Consider the following 19,592-nt stretch of genomic DNA (forward strand, 5'->3'; position numbering starts at 1 on the left):
TGTATGTGTGTGTGTGTGTGTGTGTGTGTGTGTGTGTTAGAGTATAGTGGCCGGGTAGCTTCCCAGGGCAGCGGAGCGGAGAGGAGGGGCTGCGCCGCGCCGTGCTGCACCGTGCAGCTACTCACCCCTTGCCTGAATCCGATCTCCACCTTTCATCTCTCAACTTGTCCCGGCTGAGGACTGGATGAGTTTCGCCTGCAGTCGAGCACCATGAAGTGGCAGAAGAATGCGGACCGAGGGGGGGACTGTCAGTAACTGGAGTGTCTTTGTGCGTCGGCGGTGTGTTTTTTGCATTTGGTGACTGCAGACTTCCAGCGTGCCTGCGAGCCGACAGAGCGCCGCTCACTGACGCGCTCTTGGAGAGGAGCGATGTATGTGAATGGGCACGATTTCCCCTTTCCGCGCTTGACATAATTGCTTTGATCATTTCACTTCACTAACTTGAACCGTGCGCAAAAATTGTCACAAAAGTCGCGCAAGTGAAACGTGGACTCGTTCATTAATTGATTGTTTTTTTTTTTTTTTTTGGGTTTTGTTTCGCTGGAGGAGGAATTCATGCGCCGGTAGCTCACGGGGCCAATATGCCAGAATGGGTCCTCTACAGTATTTATTTCTCTGTGGACTTCTATACGCCCAATCCGATGGTAAGTTTATGGCTGCATGCGTTACTAAACACCACGGTTGAAATGAGGACTTTTCCCAAATTAGGCTTAAGAAAAATGCGCATTGCTCTGACTTGAAGCATATGGACACATGGTCTTGCCAGCTGAAGTGCAGGGGGGATTTCTGTTATGTGTTGTTCTTGTTGATTTCGTGGTTAAAATCCCTAATTGCACCGTGCCAGTGCGCCACTGTAGTTGATGAATCCGCTCCTGACGTTGGATATTGCGCCACACTAACTGTATAATGGCTTAAGGTGGACGAAAGTTGCTCATTTATTCATAAGGGCTGCTCTAATTGAACGCGTTTGTTACTTGACAGCTTTTTTTTAAATTGCCAGTATTTCCACGATTATTGCTGTTTGGAACTTGTGCTGTAAAACAAAGGAGCCCACAGGCAGCCACATTGAACTTTTTTTTTTTTTTTTTTCTGGTTACTCTCAAGTGATCAATTAATTACATTTAATCAACTGCACTCCCTGCATCTCATACACTGCAGCCTAGTTTTACAACCCATCAAACTGTTGCAAAGACGTTTTTTCAGACTGGACTGACTGCTCACTTTAATTATGTCTGTCAGGGGTCATATTCGACGTGTCTCTGTGCTCAGGTTGCTCAGGCAGATGGTGGAACTAAGTGTATGTCTAATGTGCCATAGAGAAGATGCTTACTCATACTGTCTGTAAATTCACCTCTGCCTGTTTGTGTCTACACATTAGTCACACAATTCCTGGACCCGCTGTGCATACAGTATGGACAAATAGAGCTGCACCTACGAGACATATCTACAATTCTGGACAGGCAGTGTTGTCCTTATCGTGAAGTGTTTTGCACTTCTTTGTCCCCCTGTAAACCACAGGAGATAAATCTGTGTCAGTGGAGTAAATGTTGGCCAGTGTGGGATTCACAGTATATGAAGAGGGTGTGGAAATGGTGTAGCACCACCTTGTGAAGCTTATAGTACTCAGCTATCGTGGACATACTGGTGTCAGGAGGGGCTTGATTGAATTCTAAGTTAATTGCGGAGGCTGACAGTTGTATCGAGCTGCTGCCAGGTGTCATGTCCATACAGTGAATACAGACAACTCATAGATGGGACTGATTTCAAGAAGGCTGCGTTGATTTGGAGATGTGCAGTGGAGTAGTGTATGTTTTCAGCCATTTTGACTTGAAAAATAAATCTGTGAAACATCTGGATAAAGGATGTAATTACACTTGATGGTTTACTGCTGACTGTGCTTCTGGGAAATGTAGGTAATGTGTCGTTTATTAGAGAGGACGATGCACAATCTGCCCATTTTGACCACTGGTACAGCATATGTGTAAAATATTTAACATTTTCGAGGACGTGTAAGAAGCTTGTGTATAAGTTTACTGTATATTAAGTTCTGACCTCTACTGATAGAAATCTCTCTTTAAAGTGACATTTATTAAAGTTCCCTGCTTACAGAGCCCAACATGTTGCTGCAAGAGCTTCAACTTCAACTTCAGCACCATGGACAGATCCATGCAAACGGAAAGCTCCTAGCAGTACACAGTGTTCTTCCCAACAGTCTTAAGCAGTTCTATACTAACACTACATTTGGCCTAAATAGTATTGTTAATATATATTTACCAAGACTTTTTGACAAATTCTCACTCGTGGAGTTATCAAAACCAGCCTATTCTGTCTTTAAGATTCAAATGCCCATCCGCCCGTTGATTTTCTTTGCCACTTATTCATATTCAGGGTCACGAGGTGCTGGAGCATTCACTGAGCAGGAAGCAGGCAAACTCCCTGGCTGGGTTGCCAGTCCATCACAAGGCTAGCAGACTGACAGGACCCCGCAGGACCTTCTTGCTGTTAGATGGCAGTACCAACCACTGAGCCAATGTGCCACCCACAACTTAAATCATCTCATTTAAATTCTGCTATCTGACAGCACACATCTCAAACTAGTCACAGTGGAGACTGAGTAATGGGACAAGCAATTATAAGAACTCAGTATTCCACAAACTGCATGTACTGTACTGTACGCTTGTGCATTATGGTGGATCTACAAAGGTCATTTGTCCGGATGACATATGCATAGAGTTTGAACATCATCTTATAAACATAATGTATCAGCAATGTCTGCTGTGTTGCCACTCTCTAATGGAAATGCTCTTTGTCAACAAACCTTTTAACATTATAGACTGTCACAATTATTTTACTCTCACTTGCAGCTTTATTCAGCTGCCGTGTAGCAGCTAATCATCGTGGCTGCTTTTGCAATTAGTCTGATTTATCACCAATCAAGGCAGACATACATGAGAGCATGATCGTTTATTTCTTTACTTTCTGACAGTCCAAAAAGTCTGTTTCAGTGATTCATGTCAACCTCTAGCAAATCGCAATCTGGTTCTTTGCGCACACGCAACAGGAGGAGCTGGACCTTTTCACGCTATGAAATGAAAGGTGTGATGCTGCGATCGCTGTAAACAAAGTATTACTACATCTGGGTCATTTCTGCATGGCATTTAGAAATAAAACGTAAAAGACAGTATTAAATCGAGCTAAGGTGACCACATGGTCAAAGAAATGCTATGAATGAGCAGAGTAAAGGTTTGTTAACTGTGTTGCAGTTGCATATTCATATATAAGTGGGAAAAAAAAAATCCAGTGTAGCAGTAGTTGCTGTTCTACTTCCACTGAGACAACATGTTTGATGATGTCAGTGTTTGATGGAACGTGTTAATGAAAAAGCTAATGAGATGTAATGACTCCTCAGCTCCTGCCTGTGGAAGTAAATACGGGAGCGCGAGTGTAGTAGCAGCCAATAAGAACCTGACACTAATCAACTTTCCTTTCAAGACCTGTAATGAAATTGTTAGTTTTATTCAACTAATCACATTTGCAAACATGTGTAAGCTTCTGTTATCGACATTTCTGTCTGTAATCTCATTTTAATCAACAACATTATGGTAATCAAGCTTTTATTTTTTGGTGAACAGGCTTTGCTTTGTTGTTGCACGGAGTTTATGCTTTTTCTGTGTCTGTAGTTACTTCTCAACACAGTAATTGATTGTGCTGCAAAATAAAAATGCATTATTTCAATTATTAGAGTAAGTGCTACTATTATTATTAAGACTGCTGTTCCTGTTTCACTTTAGGGTCTCGTCTTCGCCAGGAAGACTTCCCTCCCCGCATTGTGGAGCACCCCTCTGACCTGATTGTGTCCAAAGGGGAACCAGCCACTCTTAACTGCAAGGCAGAAGGCCGTCCAACTCCCACAGTGGAATGGTACAAAGATGGGGAGCGCGTCGAGACAGACCGTGACAATCCCCGCTCCCACCGTATGCTGCTGCCCAGCGGGTCCCTCTTCTTCCTACGCATCGTCCATGGACGACGAAGCAAGCCTGACGATGGAAGCTACGTGTGCGTGGCCCGAAACTATCTGGGAGAGGCCGTAAGCCGGAACGCGTCTCTAGAAGTGGCATGTAAGTTTGAGTTTTCATCCTTGAGTCCTTCTGGGCACAAAGGTAATGTCAAATAGATCTCACTATTGCAGGACAGAAGAGCGGATGTTATGCAGTATGTGATGAGGTTGGTAACCTTGGTGATGTATATGAACATGTTTATCTTAAATTAAGTAAAACATGGTTAGGATGTTGTCTTAAGCTATTCATATACAAGATGCCATCTTTCATAATATGAGCAAAGTCACCTATCCACTGAACCTACAAGTGTGTGTGTCTATGCGTCTGCTTAGCTGTGTGCATAGCATGTGTGTGCATATGTGTGCGAATATGTTTTCAGACAGCTAGTGAGACCTGTTTGGATGACCTGTTTTGAGTAATGTATGGGCAAAGCTGTGAATTGCTCCAGGGAGGGAGCGAAAAAAAAAAAAATCAGAGGGGCAGGATTTTAACCTAGCTAACTCCCTTTTCACTGTTTGGATTTGGAAAGATGCAGCCTGCTCCCAGCCAGTTCTCTCCCCGTGTGGGAGAGAGGCGCTCTGGGCTATTCACATTTCCATTATGTGCTAAACTGAGCTGATTTCTTGCCATGAACAAGATGCACACACGCTCGGACACACAGAGATATACATGCGTGCACACACAAACACCCACTCTGTGTCTCCTGCTCTGTATTTCTCACTCTCACACAGATGTAGAACATAAGTAGAAAATAGGGAATCCCAGGAAAGCAGTATATTGTAATGTGATTTTTAAATTTGCAGTGTACTTACCTGCCCTGTCATTTCTTTGTACTAGCTCGATAATGAAATTTGACTCCTTTTTTGCATCATAAAGTAGTTTTATTATCGGAAACGTTGGAGTTAACAGACATGGTGGGAGCAACAGTTTTATGGACTCTATGGTGCTGTCATAGCTTGTGCTTATGGTTAATTTCTAGGGGGGCCTTGCTAAAGAGCCCTGAATCAAGTAGCATTACCTGAGATCTTTGTGTCTAATTGTTCCCCACATCTTCTATATGTTTTATTGGCTTCTCCACTTCAGACACATGTACTTTTTATTCTCTTATTTTACTGGCGATGGCTCCACTCAGTTTTCTTAAATCGATAGCGGTAGTGGTGAGTTGTCCTGGAAATACTGATGTTTTTGATGTGTATAATACTTAAGGACATAATGGGTTTTTTACTGGACATACACATCTGTCTCTAAACAGTGGCAATGTGTGTGTGTGTGTGTGTGTGTGTATAAAATGAGACATTGTGGTATTTAGTGTTCATTACTATATAGAACTAAAGCTACTATAACAGTATCCCTGACTCACTGTAATCAGAATTTACACTGCACTCTATGTGACATTTACAGTACATTGCACATCCTGAATATTAAAGCTGTGTTCGTAGCTAGACAATAATTCTCTCTCATAAAGAAACCAGAGACCCAAAACTGTCGTTATAGTGTCGAGAGACAAACGTTATAGCTGCTCCACTGATTCCCTTGACTGAAGAGAGGCTGACTTTATGAACACAATGGCTGTGTCAGAATGATTTTGTGGGGGATTCTGTGGTTATCCTAAAATTACAATAAAGCTCATTTGTATTTTACAGCTCAAACAATCAGTCTGAATTAATTTCAAGAGTTAATTTTCACATCTATTGTTGACGTAGCAGCCGCAATTACTATTAACTAATATATATATATTGCTTTTCTATTGTTGGGAGAGAGGTGGGCAAAACATGTTGGGTATAATAACAAACATGACATATGCTTTCAGATATCAAGGGCTCAAAATCTAAATATCAGGAAGAAAATATGGAATAGGCTTCTATTTTCACTCCAGAGCGTCTTTAATGTTCCTTGAAATGCTGTCATGCGATGGTTGAATTATGTATTGCAGCACGTTGCATCATTACTGAACTCTTGTTAGGATCCTTTTAAGAGTTTTTAGTATTTTGCTACAGTATATGTCCTCAGTGGTGTGCACCTTGTACTTTGGTATGCTGCTAAATGACCATGCAGACAAGACCTAAATAGCTCAATTTCCTGACTACAGTCAAACCCTGAGAGATTATTAATCGTCTGCTCCCTTTAAATGTGTGTGGCAACATAATGACTGTGTAGGTTTAAACTGGTTAAACTTTAATCCACTTTATCCAACCTCAAGTAATTTTGATGTAGCAGCTGCATTCACGTCTAGCCCACAACTTTACCCACAAACGAAGCAATTTCATTGTTCTTTTTGCTTTCCAGTTGAAATAACACAGTAAAGGTTGTTTTTTCTGACAGTATAAACAAGGCAGTCTCTAGTTTCTTTTTTTTTTTTTTTTTTTTTTTTTTGTAATTCTGAATATCAAGACTAAAAGGATGAAAAATCATATGACTCCTTCAGGGACTGCAGAATTCTGCCAGCATTGCTGCAGCCAAAGTTGTCATGCAATGCTGCGGGTGGGTGCAAGCGGGTAGATGAAAGTGCTGTGGGGATGCTCTGACAGTGAACCTAGCTCAAAATGGTTTGTTTCCTTAGGAGTCCACACACATCCTCACATTTCCTAATGGGCTGTAGCATTGCATCTCAACTAGCGGCTTAGAAAATGTATCTTAACTAGAGGGTTGCTGCTCCCTCGGGTACATTTGTGCTGTACAAGCTCAATTTTGGTGGTTCGTCGTGCATTTTATGAGCTTCAGCCTGACTGAAAGTTGAAGGGGCATTATTCATTCCATGTGGTGCAAAACACTTCAGCTGTTTGAGATCGTAGCAAAGCTTAGAATATGTAAATTATGCAGATATACCAAACAAATCTACATCTGGCCGCCTGGAAAAAACACACGGTTAAAGGTGCCTAATAACGTTTGTTAGTCTTATAAATGATCCAAGCCTTCCTAAAAACATACTTATTTCTACAAGTTGCCTAAGTTGCGATAACCAAGCAAAATAAGATTTTACACTGCGTTGGTATTGAATATTTAATGTGACTCTGAGTAAGATGGCATTAAATCTAAATATTGTAGAATAATATGTCGGTTTTCCATAAATATGATTGCATGTTCTTCAACAGGTATCTATTTGCTCTCTTACTTTATTATCTACAATATATTATTAGTTCTACTTGTTGCAAATGTCATCATTGTGACAGTCATTAAGGTAATATTAATATTATATTTGTTTCCATTTGCATGCTCATGCCATTTTTCTAAATCCTGTTTGATACTGAAGAGTTTACAGAAGAATAAATGTTGAACACATAGCTTGCTGTAGTTGTAAAGGACCGAGCTAAACACCACGTTCTCACACTGGAAATGAGAAAGCTGAAAACGCAGGCACTGAAAAGAAGCTAATTTCATCCTAGGCCAGTAGGGGAACATGTACTAAATGAGCTGATAGACACCGTGCACAAATCTGAATCTGGAGTATTTTCACCCTTGTTGAAATTCTATTTCCTGAACACTGCATATTTGACACAGATGATAACATCAGCCATTTCTCTGGGAAATGAGGCCATGTCTGTTTATTATTAGAATGTCTTGTACTTTTGCTTGATAAAAAAAAAAAAGAACCAATTGTGTTTCGTGTACTGTTGCAGCATGTCACTTGTTACTCAAATCCAAGTATGTAATTTTAATAATCAAGGAACACCTGCTGTCAGGGTGTACAATCATACGTGGCCAGCCACTGCGCCAGCTTTTTCACATCTTGAGCCTGTTTAGTCAGACGCTGCAGCGGAGCGCTGCTTTTAGAGCAACGTCAACAAACAAATGTGCGGCCTCCAGTCCACCAGTGGACTGGCACTAATCATCAGAGTGAGTAGCTGTTGATGGAATTAGAACAGGCTCCCTCAAACTATTAAAAAGGCACGGGAAGACATAAACAGTGATGTGCCGAAGGGAGGTGTGGGTGGATGGGGTCAGAGACGCAAGGGTGTTCGTTAGTACAAATCTCCAGAACAAGATGACTTTGACTGTGCTAAGTGAATTAGAATTATAGTCACTCAGCCAGACAATCATCAATTAAATTCTCCCATTCAAAGGCAGCCAACAGCAGCCAACAAGCAGCCACAATGATAGATAAATCTAGTGTGTGGATTGTGTTAGAGTTAGTGCACTGTAGTAATTATTCTGATGAGAGAATAGACAGACTGGATATTTATTTGAAATTTTAGTGGAATGAGTGGCGTAACTAGATAAATGTCTGAAATTTGTGCCAATCTATCTAGTAAACTCTGAGATATTTCACAGGGTGGGTGAAATGTTTGACCTGGTGGTGAAGCTACAGGCAAAAAGTCAGGGGATCGTTAGCCTCTAGGGATCAGTTGCTTTCCCCTCTACAACCAGTCTTTTGCCAGCTTGCCAAATTTTTCACTGTGACCTTTGGGCATGTTCATAACATAATTAATGTTATTTAGCAGCAGATGATAAACAGTGTTCTGCAACCAGCCGCATTTATCACTTCCGACAGCTCATGGTCAACCCCAACTAAAATAAAGTTCTGCTACCTGGAGCAAAATGCAAATACAAGTTTTTTTGTTTTTGTTTCAGTAATATCTTAGTAAAGACTCGAAAGGATAAGTCCCCAATTAGATGAGCGAGTCTTTTTATTTCACCAAATTTGCAACACGTAAGCTGTGATGGCAACATGAGATTATTTCCCCTCGCTTTTTTTTTTTTTCACACATTTCACTTAGCAAAACAAACAAGCATAATTGTGAACCGCGCATGAGCGCACGAGAGAGTCCTGTGGCTGTCACAAATTTATCTGTCATTTGCGAGACAGCCATTTGTGAAACGTGATTCTGCCACTGTTTGCGACATCTGGGAAGAAGTGCTTGCAAATTGCATTTGTTGAAAAGGATCCCAGGATGCAACATGGAACCAGCTATTGGACTCCAACACTGGACAGGCTGTAGGGAAACACCCAAATCAGCAGCATCAGATTACTCAAGCTCACTTCCCAGAATGCTAAAGCCCTTCAAAATGTGAGGACATTTCGAAGGACTCTACCATGCTATTGTGTGATTGTGTGAGAGCATTCGAGCACTCGCTTTGAAACAGTACGTCCCTTATGAATAGCATTTGGCAAATCCACGTTTTCATAGTTCGACATGCAATATTGCACATCGGCCCATCAAGGACGTCAAAACGATCTGAATTTGACCTCGGCTTGTGTTGTGTCCCTTCTCTGTCCCTCAGTTTATTATTACTTGTCACTGTGTCATCTTCATGGACATTCCTTTTCAGCAATTCAGCACTGTAGTCTCTATAGTAAACAAAATTAACCTAATGGCATGATTTGAGTCGAAGTCGTACTTTTGTCCAGGTGTGAAATACTGTTCTCTCAGAAAATGCATTAAATGGAGGGAACCATTTAAGTCCAGCTCACAACTGGCTCATAGCATGTGACTGTATGACACGCTACATGTGTTTGTTGAAGCACCTGATAGATCCATGCTTGGGTTCAGGGTGAGATTTTTAACTGAAAGTGTAGTAGGCCACTGATGACTTAGTAGAGGTTCCACTGAAAGTTGTACTCCTGTGATTTTTAAAGTCTCAAGTTGCCATTAATCATGCATCACCCACTGACAGCATCCAAAGTTAGTGACTGCCATCTCCGAGTGTTTCCAGGCAGATTGTCAATGTTTTCTGGGAGTAGATAGGTTTGGTCACACTGCACCATCTGTTGCCAGTCCAACAGTCCTCATGTGTGCATATCCCCTGTTTGCCTCTTCTGGTTTCTCTCATTAAGCTGGTATTGGGTACTGAGTTTTGCTCACCAAGCTGATGAGAAGTGATCTTTCTCAGCTGAAGGTTGTCAAAAGCATGCTGGTGTTTTTCTTATCATTATGACTACAGCATGTTCCTCCAACGGTAGCAGGCATCTTTAGACCAACTTATAATTGGTTGAGTTCATCTGAAGTAATTAGTTCATAATTTGGAAATCATGATGCAACAGCACTACCGTTACATGGTTTTTGTGGAGTTGTACTCCGTTCTAATAAGCAAAATGCACTTAATTATGCTGTACATCATCATGTTGTTTTTTTAAGTAACAGACAAGGTTAGAAAGGGTGTCAATGCACTATGCATGTCACCTGCTCTAAAAGAGTGGTTCTTTAAAAGCCTTAGGTGGCGATTACATCGGAAATATTTGATCCTTCCCCCATATTTTTGATCCCAATCACACTCAAGCATTTTTTTTTTTTCAGTAGGGACACCTCACTGTTGCTAGGCAGCACGTAATCAGCCATCCATTATATATGTGCCAGTGAGCGACACATAACTATTTACAGCAGCTCAACGCAATCAAAACGCAGCGATAACGGAAACACAGATCTATGAATGTACCCAGAGGTTCAAGTGCCCTCCTGATGTCTAAGCCTCATGTTTGTTGTTTATGTTGTGTCAGTTTTTGTCCATTAAATCAAATTTTGAACCGGTGCAGCTCCAGGGGCTAAAATGATGTAGCCATCATTTCTGATGTTGATAGTTGGACAGCAGAAAGCCCCACAGCATCCAACTTTTTTCTTGTTGCACAAAATATGTAAGAGATAAACTGCTGTAAATGCTTTAAACCCTTTGGAATTAATTAGAGAAATGCATCATTCAGACCTTAGAAACTCTTCCGATTTAATGATTTGACAAAACAATTACAGTTATAAGACTTTGGTATTCATGGTTTAAAGGTCAGCGTGTTCTATAATTCTGCATTTGGAGTGGTTGAACCCCAGTGGACTATATGAATTTTACTATCTGCTGTCTAGTGTAGCAGTTCATAATTTAATGTCGCTGATAAAATAGACATACTCTAAATATATCTACATGTCTCTAATTGTATTTGTCATTTGTTCTTTTGTTTTGTGAAACATTAATACAAATCTGTTTCATATTAATTATAAGATTTATGTTGCTCTGCTTAAGATGGTCTCATGCTTATAACAGTATAAAGGAAAGGCAAGTGGAACTAATTTATGCATATTTTTGGCTTACGACAGTGAGACAAGGGGCTAGCATCTGGTGCTAACTGGACCATGCTCACTCCTTAGAGGTCTGTGTATTGGGAGGTTCGGTATGTTAGCTAAGGGCCAGCATCTGGTGTTAATTGGACCATGCAAACACCTTTAAGAGCTCTGGTGCACTTTCTTACAGTTGGTTGAAGGAAACATATGCCTGGTGTGAAGAAGCATGCAAAGTAGATTTACTGTGTTGAAGCATGTTTCTAATTCTTTTAAGAAACAGCTGTGTGTTTGTGTAAGTCCACATGTTCCATTTTAGAGTCAAATAATGATGTTTTAATAGATTGTATTTTACTTGGTTTGTAAATGAAGGCTGTTATAACGTATGCTATGCTATTATCTGAGGCTTTAGCAATAGACAACATGTCTTTAATTCAAATTTAATTAAAGTACCACCACCTGTTCCGCCTACTTTGACAATGATAGCATGACTAAAATGTGTTAAATTAACAATTAATTTAATAACATAGTGTTAAATTAACACTACAGAATATTTGGTTTTAATTTCAATTGATGGTTTATTGATGCTGTATTCCCTGTTATATCCAGTCTAATGACAACAGCAGTCAAATTAGTTGGGGAGTTTAGGGAGGCAAAACTCTGGTAAAGGTCATATTGGGTCAAGCTGCTTCCATGCACATGTCATAGTCGGTGACTGTGGATCTCTGTTATGAATAAACCAAATACTCCTGTCTGCCTGTGCTGCCAAGTATTGAAAATTCTCCAGCAAAACAACATGGAAGGGTGCAGCTGCCAGCTCTTCCATCCCTACCTGACAGACGTTACTTCTCATACAGTGAGGAAAAAAAAAAGTTTACTGTCAAAGTACCCTTGAGTTTTTGTGCTCATGTTACACTAGTCCAAAAGAAAACTGTGTGTAATACGGACTCTATCTTTCTCTTTCTCTCTCATATATCTGTTTTTTTTTTTTTTTTTTTTTTTTTTTGTTGGAAGCATACCTGATAGATTTACATTCATCCGTGCTATAGATACGGAATGATTTCATAATATGTTGTTGCGAGTTCAAGTTTGGGCTGAGTCTTGGCAAAGACCATAATACACAATTCATTTTTAATATGATAGATGACAAAATTATTCATTACACGCCGCTGTCTACCTTTCCAGGTAGTATATTGTGATGCCATACAATGCACATTATGGGCTTTAATTTAATGCAGTCGTGTTTCTACCTTTGAATATGAAATATGACTATACATCTCCTTTTAGATGAGTTGGCGCTGGCTTTAGCTACTCCATTAGCAGACCTTGAATGAGGCCTTCACAGTATTACAGATACAGCTGTAACTTATTGCTGCTGTCATCTGCGGAAACTGCAACTGTAGCCTTCTCTTTTCAGCAATGCCATGTTTTATAACCATTATACAGAGTAAGGTATAATATAAGGACGTAGTGGAGGGATTAAGATCAGTAATAAAGTAAAAGTGCATTAGTAATATTTAAACTGATCCCTGCCAGCCCGTGTGCTCATTTCACATGTGTAGTACATGGATCTGTGGGCTTCTACTTGACTGTGACTGTGCATCTGAGTGTGACAAAGCTAAATTGTGTGTTTCTCAGCAAAATGATAATGGTTCATAATTGTTGCTCTGCAGTGATTGATGTGCAGTTTCTGCATAAAGATTTATGCTGATTTTGTGGTTAAGAGAGCATCTTTGGGCAGATTTGTTACTAATGAAAAAAATGAAAATACCCAGTGACTTGAGCGTATTCACAGAGGGTAACATTAAAATGTATTATCTTCATTCTTTTCTGTTCTGCACGACTGAAAGCCAAGTTGTGTTAAAATAGCTGCAGTTTCATGGTGTAATGCTGCTAATTTGAGTCAGCTTATCCATTCCGTTCAGTGGTTTCCAGTCTGGTTTGGGATGATGAGAGTGAAGAACATCACCAGCCAGCCAGAGGGGCTCTGTAGTTGGTTTATTATTCATGTGGCCTACCCAACACTCCACCCAATCTAGGCCAGAGCACTGTTATAACTGCAAAGTGTCACGTTCCAGACTTCCGTTTGCCCATTCATTCACCTCCATCACATCAGATTGGCCAGGAATCATCAGCGACTCCAACCATCGAATCCACTGATTCACAAAAAGTAGAGTGTTCCCGGGCAAGGGCAGCAAGGGCACATCTCCATGTGTTCACCTCAGTGAGTAAAGAGGAAAAGGGAATATACAGAAGCTTGATTAATTCATGAAATCCACATAACGTAGTGTCTCTTTTATCCAAACTCCAGCCCCCACACTCAACCATCTGTTTCTGCATGCTTCATACCTGCATTGGTTAGGTTATATTATAAATAAATGCTCGATACAAGACAGAGTGAAGACCATTCTAGGCCTGTCACTGTCTTTTATACAAGTGAAGCTTCAAGCGCAGCAGCCGAAACTGTGTCAATTCGTTCTCCATTGTTGTCCAGGCTGTAATTGCAACAAGGTTGTGAATAAGATTCCATTCTGTTTGACATGTGCCTGTTTGTGTAAAGCAGGCAATAGTCACTGTTGGTGAGAGCAGAGGGGCTCTGAACGCAATCGATCTGGACTTGAATGTGCTTTGCTTTTCACCAAATCGCCTTTTTGTTCTTCCCGTTAGCTTTACATAGTTCTGTTGTTTCTGGTTTTCTTGTCAGAATTATGATTTTAACGGACCCAAACATAATGCTGAACACAAGTAAGATATAGTAATATAAAGTTTAATGTAAAAACAGGAGAAACAAGAGAGTATACAAAACAGATGACTAGGCAAAAAAATACAAAAGTAACAAGAGAACACGTCAGGAGAAGTGAATGAGCACAAAAACAACAGTGACAACAGAAAAAAAAACAGAAATGAGGCGAGGCGAGGCGCAAAGTAACAACAAAAGGAGCAGCCAAAAGAGCAGGAAAACACTCGCAAAGGCCGAAGTACAGAGTCTGAAATCCAAGGGCTGGTCAGTGAGGGAGCAAAGGTCCATAAAACAGGGTTGGCAGAAGTCACGAGAGGTCAGGGGCAGGATCCATACTCCATCAGCACTCTGCTCCCCGGATCACTGCCTCATCTCCAGCATTCAAAGACATCACGTCTGCCGTGTAGCATTTTATACCTATTGTTGCAAATGCCAACCCACAACTATGTATTCTTTTTATGTCGTATTTTGCACACCCATTTTGTTTCTAGGCTGTTGTTACAGTATGTATTTGATGTCTGCCACCTCATTTCATTTTTCACACTGTGACTATGCTCCATTTACTTTATGCTAAGTCCTTCATTGCTGCTGTAAAAATCCCTTATCTGAATTACAAGTGATAGGAAACACATGTCTTGAGCTACGGGATCTGTTATGGCTTAGCTTCATACTTAAAGATACTTTGCACAAGTTCACAATGACGGATGGCATGCCGTGTAATTGCATTTGTTGCAGAAGGGATTTTTTATTTCTTTGCCGGAGACTATTGAAAAAGGCTTTCTTATTCACAAGTGTTTTTAGTCACATAAGAGACTGTTCAGGCTTCTAGGTACTAGAATGGTTATTGTAAGCTGAATGGGGTATTAATGTGAAAGAAACACAACAAGGCTAAGTGGATGTTGCATAATGGTAACATGGTAATTTTGGAAATCAATTCAAATCACTGCTATTTCTTCTTTCTACCTGCTCCAACCAGGCTGAGCAGCGGGAGAAAGATGATGCAAGACAACATATTGAGACCAAATTCATGCATATTGCCGCTATTACATCAATATTGTATAAAACCATAGCAACCTGGTCTTGACCATTGACTCAGTGTTGTCAGGATTTTAACTACTTGATCTTTCTCTACTCCCGAAACATCTGTAGAGAACCTTGAACCTAGAAAAAAAACACATTTTGTTTTAAAGAATACATGCGACATCAAGTTGATACCGCTTAAGGCAACAATGTGGAAAGTCATTTTTTAAACTGCTTGCATTCCTATGCGAAAGAAAGATGCTCTCATGGTTAGTGGGTTAGCATGCTCCACTAGTTAATGTGCACTAATCTATTGCTGCAGATGTTGTCTGCATGGGGACTGGAACTGAGGAGTGACCAGCAGAGCTCAGCATGAGGAGGGATGGACAGTGTGTTCCAGAACAGATGTTTCCAGCCTTTGTCATTTGGGCTTTAATCTGGTCACTGAAGGGCATTAGAGTATATAGAAGGCAAATGGGCGGGATGTCACATGCACGGGGACCCCAGCTGTTTGCTCTCTCTTCAAAAGACCCCACACCCCCCCACTTCCGCACACGCACACACACACACACACAAACCTCCTCCCCATCCCATCCGTGTGGTCCTACACTTAAGGCAGTCCCAGTCAACTCCACACTCATACACTAGCGCACATGCAAACCAAACAAGCAGCACGCACTTTGTAATTGGCTTAGATTTAGGACACGTGGTGCATTTTTGAACCTGCAGAGATTATGCAGCACGGATATATTATGCCTCCATTTGCTCTGATTGCCTCTGTATTCTTTCCCGGCATGGGTTATGTAGAATATCCCACTCATTTTATTCCTTTTTTTTGCATCCTTAATACTGTAACACATTCTCTTTTCATTTCATCTCAGTTCCCCACTGTTGTTGTTCTGCACCCTCTTCTCCTCTTCCTGCTATTCTCTTCCATTTTTTTCCTCTTCACTGTCTCCCCCCCCCACCCTTACACTCTCCTTCTCCTCCTTAGGGCCTCTGGCTGTCTCCCACAAGTGATGTTCTCCTGGCCAGATGATGCATGCATATCTCTTGTGTCTTCTTGATGCTAACTCACGTCGACATTTGCACGGCATTGTGGGATTCTGCTCTCGGTCATATTTCATGTAATGATGAAAATGATGATGGTGATGAGGCTTCAGGGAGGGGTGGGGGGGGGGGGGGGGTGAAGGGAGTGGTGTTTTCTATTTTCTGCCCTTGTCTATTCTTCAATATCAATCAGTGCTGTGAGATAAGATGGACGATAATGGGTGTTCACAGAACATGTAGACGGAATAACAAGTTTTGGTTTGACGTTGGATTAATTTATTTTCACTTTCCATATCTCTGGTGCAGCACCCTCTCTGCAGCACACAGAACCAACTCCCATCGTTACTGGTGCTGTTTTCAATCAGTTTTGAATTCGGAAACTGCTCTACTTTCCCATAATCATTTTTTGCACTTTTTGTTCACCTTAACCACTTTGACAAGAACATCGAGCTCTGAAGAATAGTCAGGAAGTGAGAAATCATTCTTAAGAGAATGTGTCTTCCTTTGCAAGTACACTAACAAGGGGGAGGATGTGTTTCTAAGCATAAACATTTGAGAGGGAAGCAGGAAGGATAAACACATTCAGGGAAAGCGGGAGGGGGTATGATTATTGGACTAACCCTGGAGAAAAAGGATGAGTGAGGGCCATGGCAGATGCTTGGCCCTCCAGCAGTGTCTCCTCTGTGTGTATGTGCGTTGTATTTGTGTGTGTCTATGAGAGAGTTAGAGCGAGATGCGGGTGGTAGTGTGAGCATTTCAGGGACTTGCCGGTATGCAAAGCTGTGTCAGTGGATATAACGTCTATGGAAGAAAGATTTCTTCACAGTCTTCGCTACACCCTAATTAATCTGCTTAAGCCTGCTAGGCCTGTCTCCAGCACTCTTACACATCAGAAAAGCCAGGCAGCTCTGAATCCAACCAGGATTTTCTCCATGAATGCTGGTGGAAAATCACTGCAGCCCCACAGATGACAGCTTTCTGTCATAGTGTGCAGAAATGCATATAAAGTAGAGACAAACACACACCTCATCATTTCCAGTGGTGGATGTTGGGTAGGGAGGCAGCTGTCACGAGGGGTCACGAAGCCCCCCTGAAACAATCAGGATGTTGGTTTATATTGCCTTCCTGCATCCGCGCTCTTTTTGGGGAACAGGCACTTCCACGGTGAGCAGATTAAGCAATTTATGGTCAGCACTGTTCCTTTAGCCTCACCCTAGGGCATGGCTGTGATCTGGATTTTACACAAATACCAATGACAAAAGGTTGACAGTCAGTCATTGCCTCTTTTAGTCACTGCTACTGCCGTAGCTGTTGTGAGTTATTTTCCAGGAATAGCTGTTGGACTGAATTCATGGAAGCTGCTGTGACGAACTGTTCAAACTTAGCTTACAAGCCAACAAATTTACACAGCTTCATTCAAATGTGTGAACTTTATGCCCTTAGAAGCAGAGTTTTTTTTTGTGTAGTCCCCTTTCTACCACTCATGCTTGCCACAATGGACTGCAGATTCCCACACTGACTATCAAATCAGAGCAGGTGATAAGGTTTCAGGGTTTTGGTTGCACTTAAGCAGATTATAGTGTAACGATTGGTGAAGCAAAAATGAAATGTCCAATAGCTGCACTATGCTACTGTATCTAGTCTACTGTATCTACAGTAGACAAACCAATATAGTGGAGTGCATGTGCCTCCGGGATTTAGGAAATGAAACCTAATTGTAATTCTGCTCAGAGTAAACACAATATTTAAACCTGCAGTGCAATCATTTCTTCAGTTGATTTCCGAATGACTTTTCTTGTTCTATGATATAGATACACATCCTATCAATCCATATAATGGATATAGTATATGTTAATTGAGGAATTACTCTTTGCAGCAATATTTCATTACCTAGCCAATCAAGATAATGGAACTGGTATTGTGTCCTGTATGTTTGGATCTGTACAACTGGTTCTTGTCTGAATGTTACAATGTTTTTGATGTGATGTGTGAGGATGACTTTTACTCAATACACAACTTTAGCACGATGGAAGCTAATGACTGTGGAATCAACACTCAATCATTGATTGTGGTGAAATAAGGATTGATTAATGAGTAAACATGTCAAGTGCTGCAAATTTGAAAACTGAGAAACTACATTGTCAACATGATCGAAGCCTTGCTCAAGGACAGTTAAACAGCAAAAAAAAAAAAATGGACAGTGAGTGTTTTGGATATTAAACTTATTCCCTTCCAATTGAAAGACAATTAAGGTATTAACACATGACCTGTCTGTTCTGTTGGCTTGGAATTAAACATCTCTTTAGACTGCTGCTAGATCTGGTGTAATGAACAAAGCACACGTGGCATTAGCAATCATACTTTAAATTAAACTTTGAGACAGCCTGCTCAAGCTTGATTAACTAATATCTGAGTCAGACGTTTAAGTGCTAAGGCTTTTTAGTGTTTAGTGGGGAGTCTAATTTTCCATGCTTATGTAGAAGCATTTTTTATTTTTATTATTTTTTTTTTTTTTTGCATGTCTGTTATGAACACAGGCACAGAATTTTTGGAGCTTTTAACATAATTATTTTGTATTTAAAGGTGCACCACCTGAGTGGAAAATGGATGAGAAGATTAACAAAATCACTCAGTTTGTGTAATTTGCTGAGCCAAAAAGCGCAGTCTGTTTGGATTTGAATGTGACATGTTTAGCAACCTCCTTGTTCACGGTGTAACTAGCTAAAGGCAATGGAGGACAGTAAGTTAGGACAATAAGAAAAACTTCACAACAGTAATACGTTTGTAAAGAGGTCATGCGTTTTCTCAGCAAACTTAGGTATTACCTCAGATAACCAGCTTCTGTCATGACTTAGTTACAGCACTAGTCCTTGTGCAGTCATCCACACAGGATTCTTTTCAACATGAAATATGAACATTTTTTTCTTGTCTCTTTGCATATTTTATTGAACTAATTCATGTTTCCATGAAGTATTTACAAGATTAGTTTGTTTTATTATATGATGTTTTCAAGTGTACTGTGCTGAAGTCTTAAAAAAAAAAAAGAAAGGTTTGTAAATATTTAGTTCTGCTCTTAAAATAGATTCATCTTCATCTTGCCCATGCTCACAACGATTAATATAAACGACCAAGATAATTCTTGACAAATTTGGTTTAATGTGTGAATTAATTATCTCCTTTGCAGAGCAGTGGATTATTAAACTAATTTATGTCATTAGATGTGACCTGGTTTTACTACTAATGATTCAGGCTTTGCTAAATCGGACAAGTCATCGTTTCTCAGATTTGAACAGCTTTCCAAAGCATACAAATATCATCTGGCACAGCTTTTTTATCTGGTTCAAAGGCCAGAGGTGAGAAGGTTTTTACCATCCTTTAAGGAATGTCTTGCCTTAGGCAAATTTAACTGCCAAGTTAGTTGTTTTAATTTTAACTCGCATATGTACATCCCTGCTGTTAAATACCAGCTGATATTTGCATTGATTCTATGAGGAGCTTTATTTCCTGGGCTCAAAATCTTATTTTTATTCTTACTATGATGGAAAGTAGCTTTGTTGCCTGTTGTCTGCAAATATCTGTCAGTACAGTACAAAGACGCCCCACATAATAGTGAATGAACAGGATAAACAACACAAACTACTGTGTCCAATCATGACCTTGTTAAAATTCCAAAATTCCTTGCTAGAGGCAGTTAACAAAGCAATCTCAACTCGCAGTCCACCTACGCACTTCTTCTGAAGCTTT

At 40.5% G+C, this 19,592-nt stretch overlaps 1 protein-coding gene across 1 annotated transcript in view; it reads left to right on the plus strand.

Annotated features, from left to right (window-relative positions):
• Positions 1–550: 550 nt before the first annotated feature.
• Positions 551–19,592, plus strand: part of LOC113170137 (roundabout homolog 2-like) — a 64,091-nt gene continuing 45,049 nt past the window's right edge. Inside the window, exons 1-2 of the mRNA XM_026372070.1 lie at positions 551–644; positions 3,792–4,118. Of these exons, the coding sequence (XP_026227855.1) occupies positions 590–644; positions 3,792–4,118 (382 nt within the window). The 5' untranslated portion in view covers positions 551–589. The remainder of the gene's footprint in view (positions 645–3,791; positions 4,119–19,592) is intronic.

Source organism: Anabas testudineus, chromosome 14 (genome assembly GCF_900324465.2).
Source record: "Anabas testudineus chromosome 14, fAnaTes1.2, whole genome shotgun sequence".
NCBI classification, from domain to species: Eukaryota; Metazoa; Chordata; class Actinopteri; order Anabantiformes; family Anabantidae; genus Anabas; species Anabas testudineus.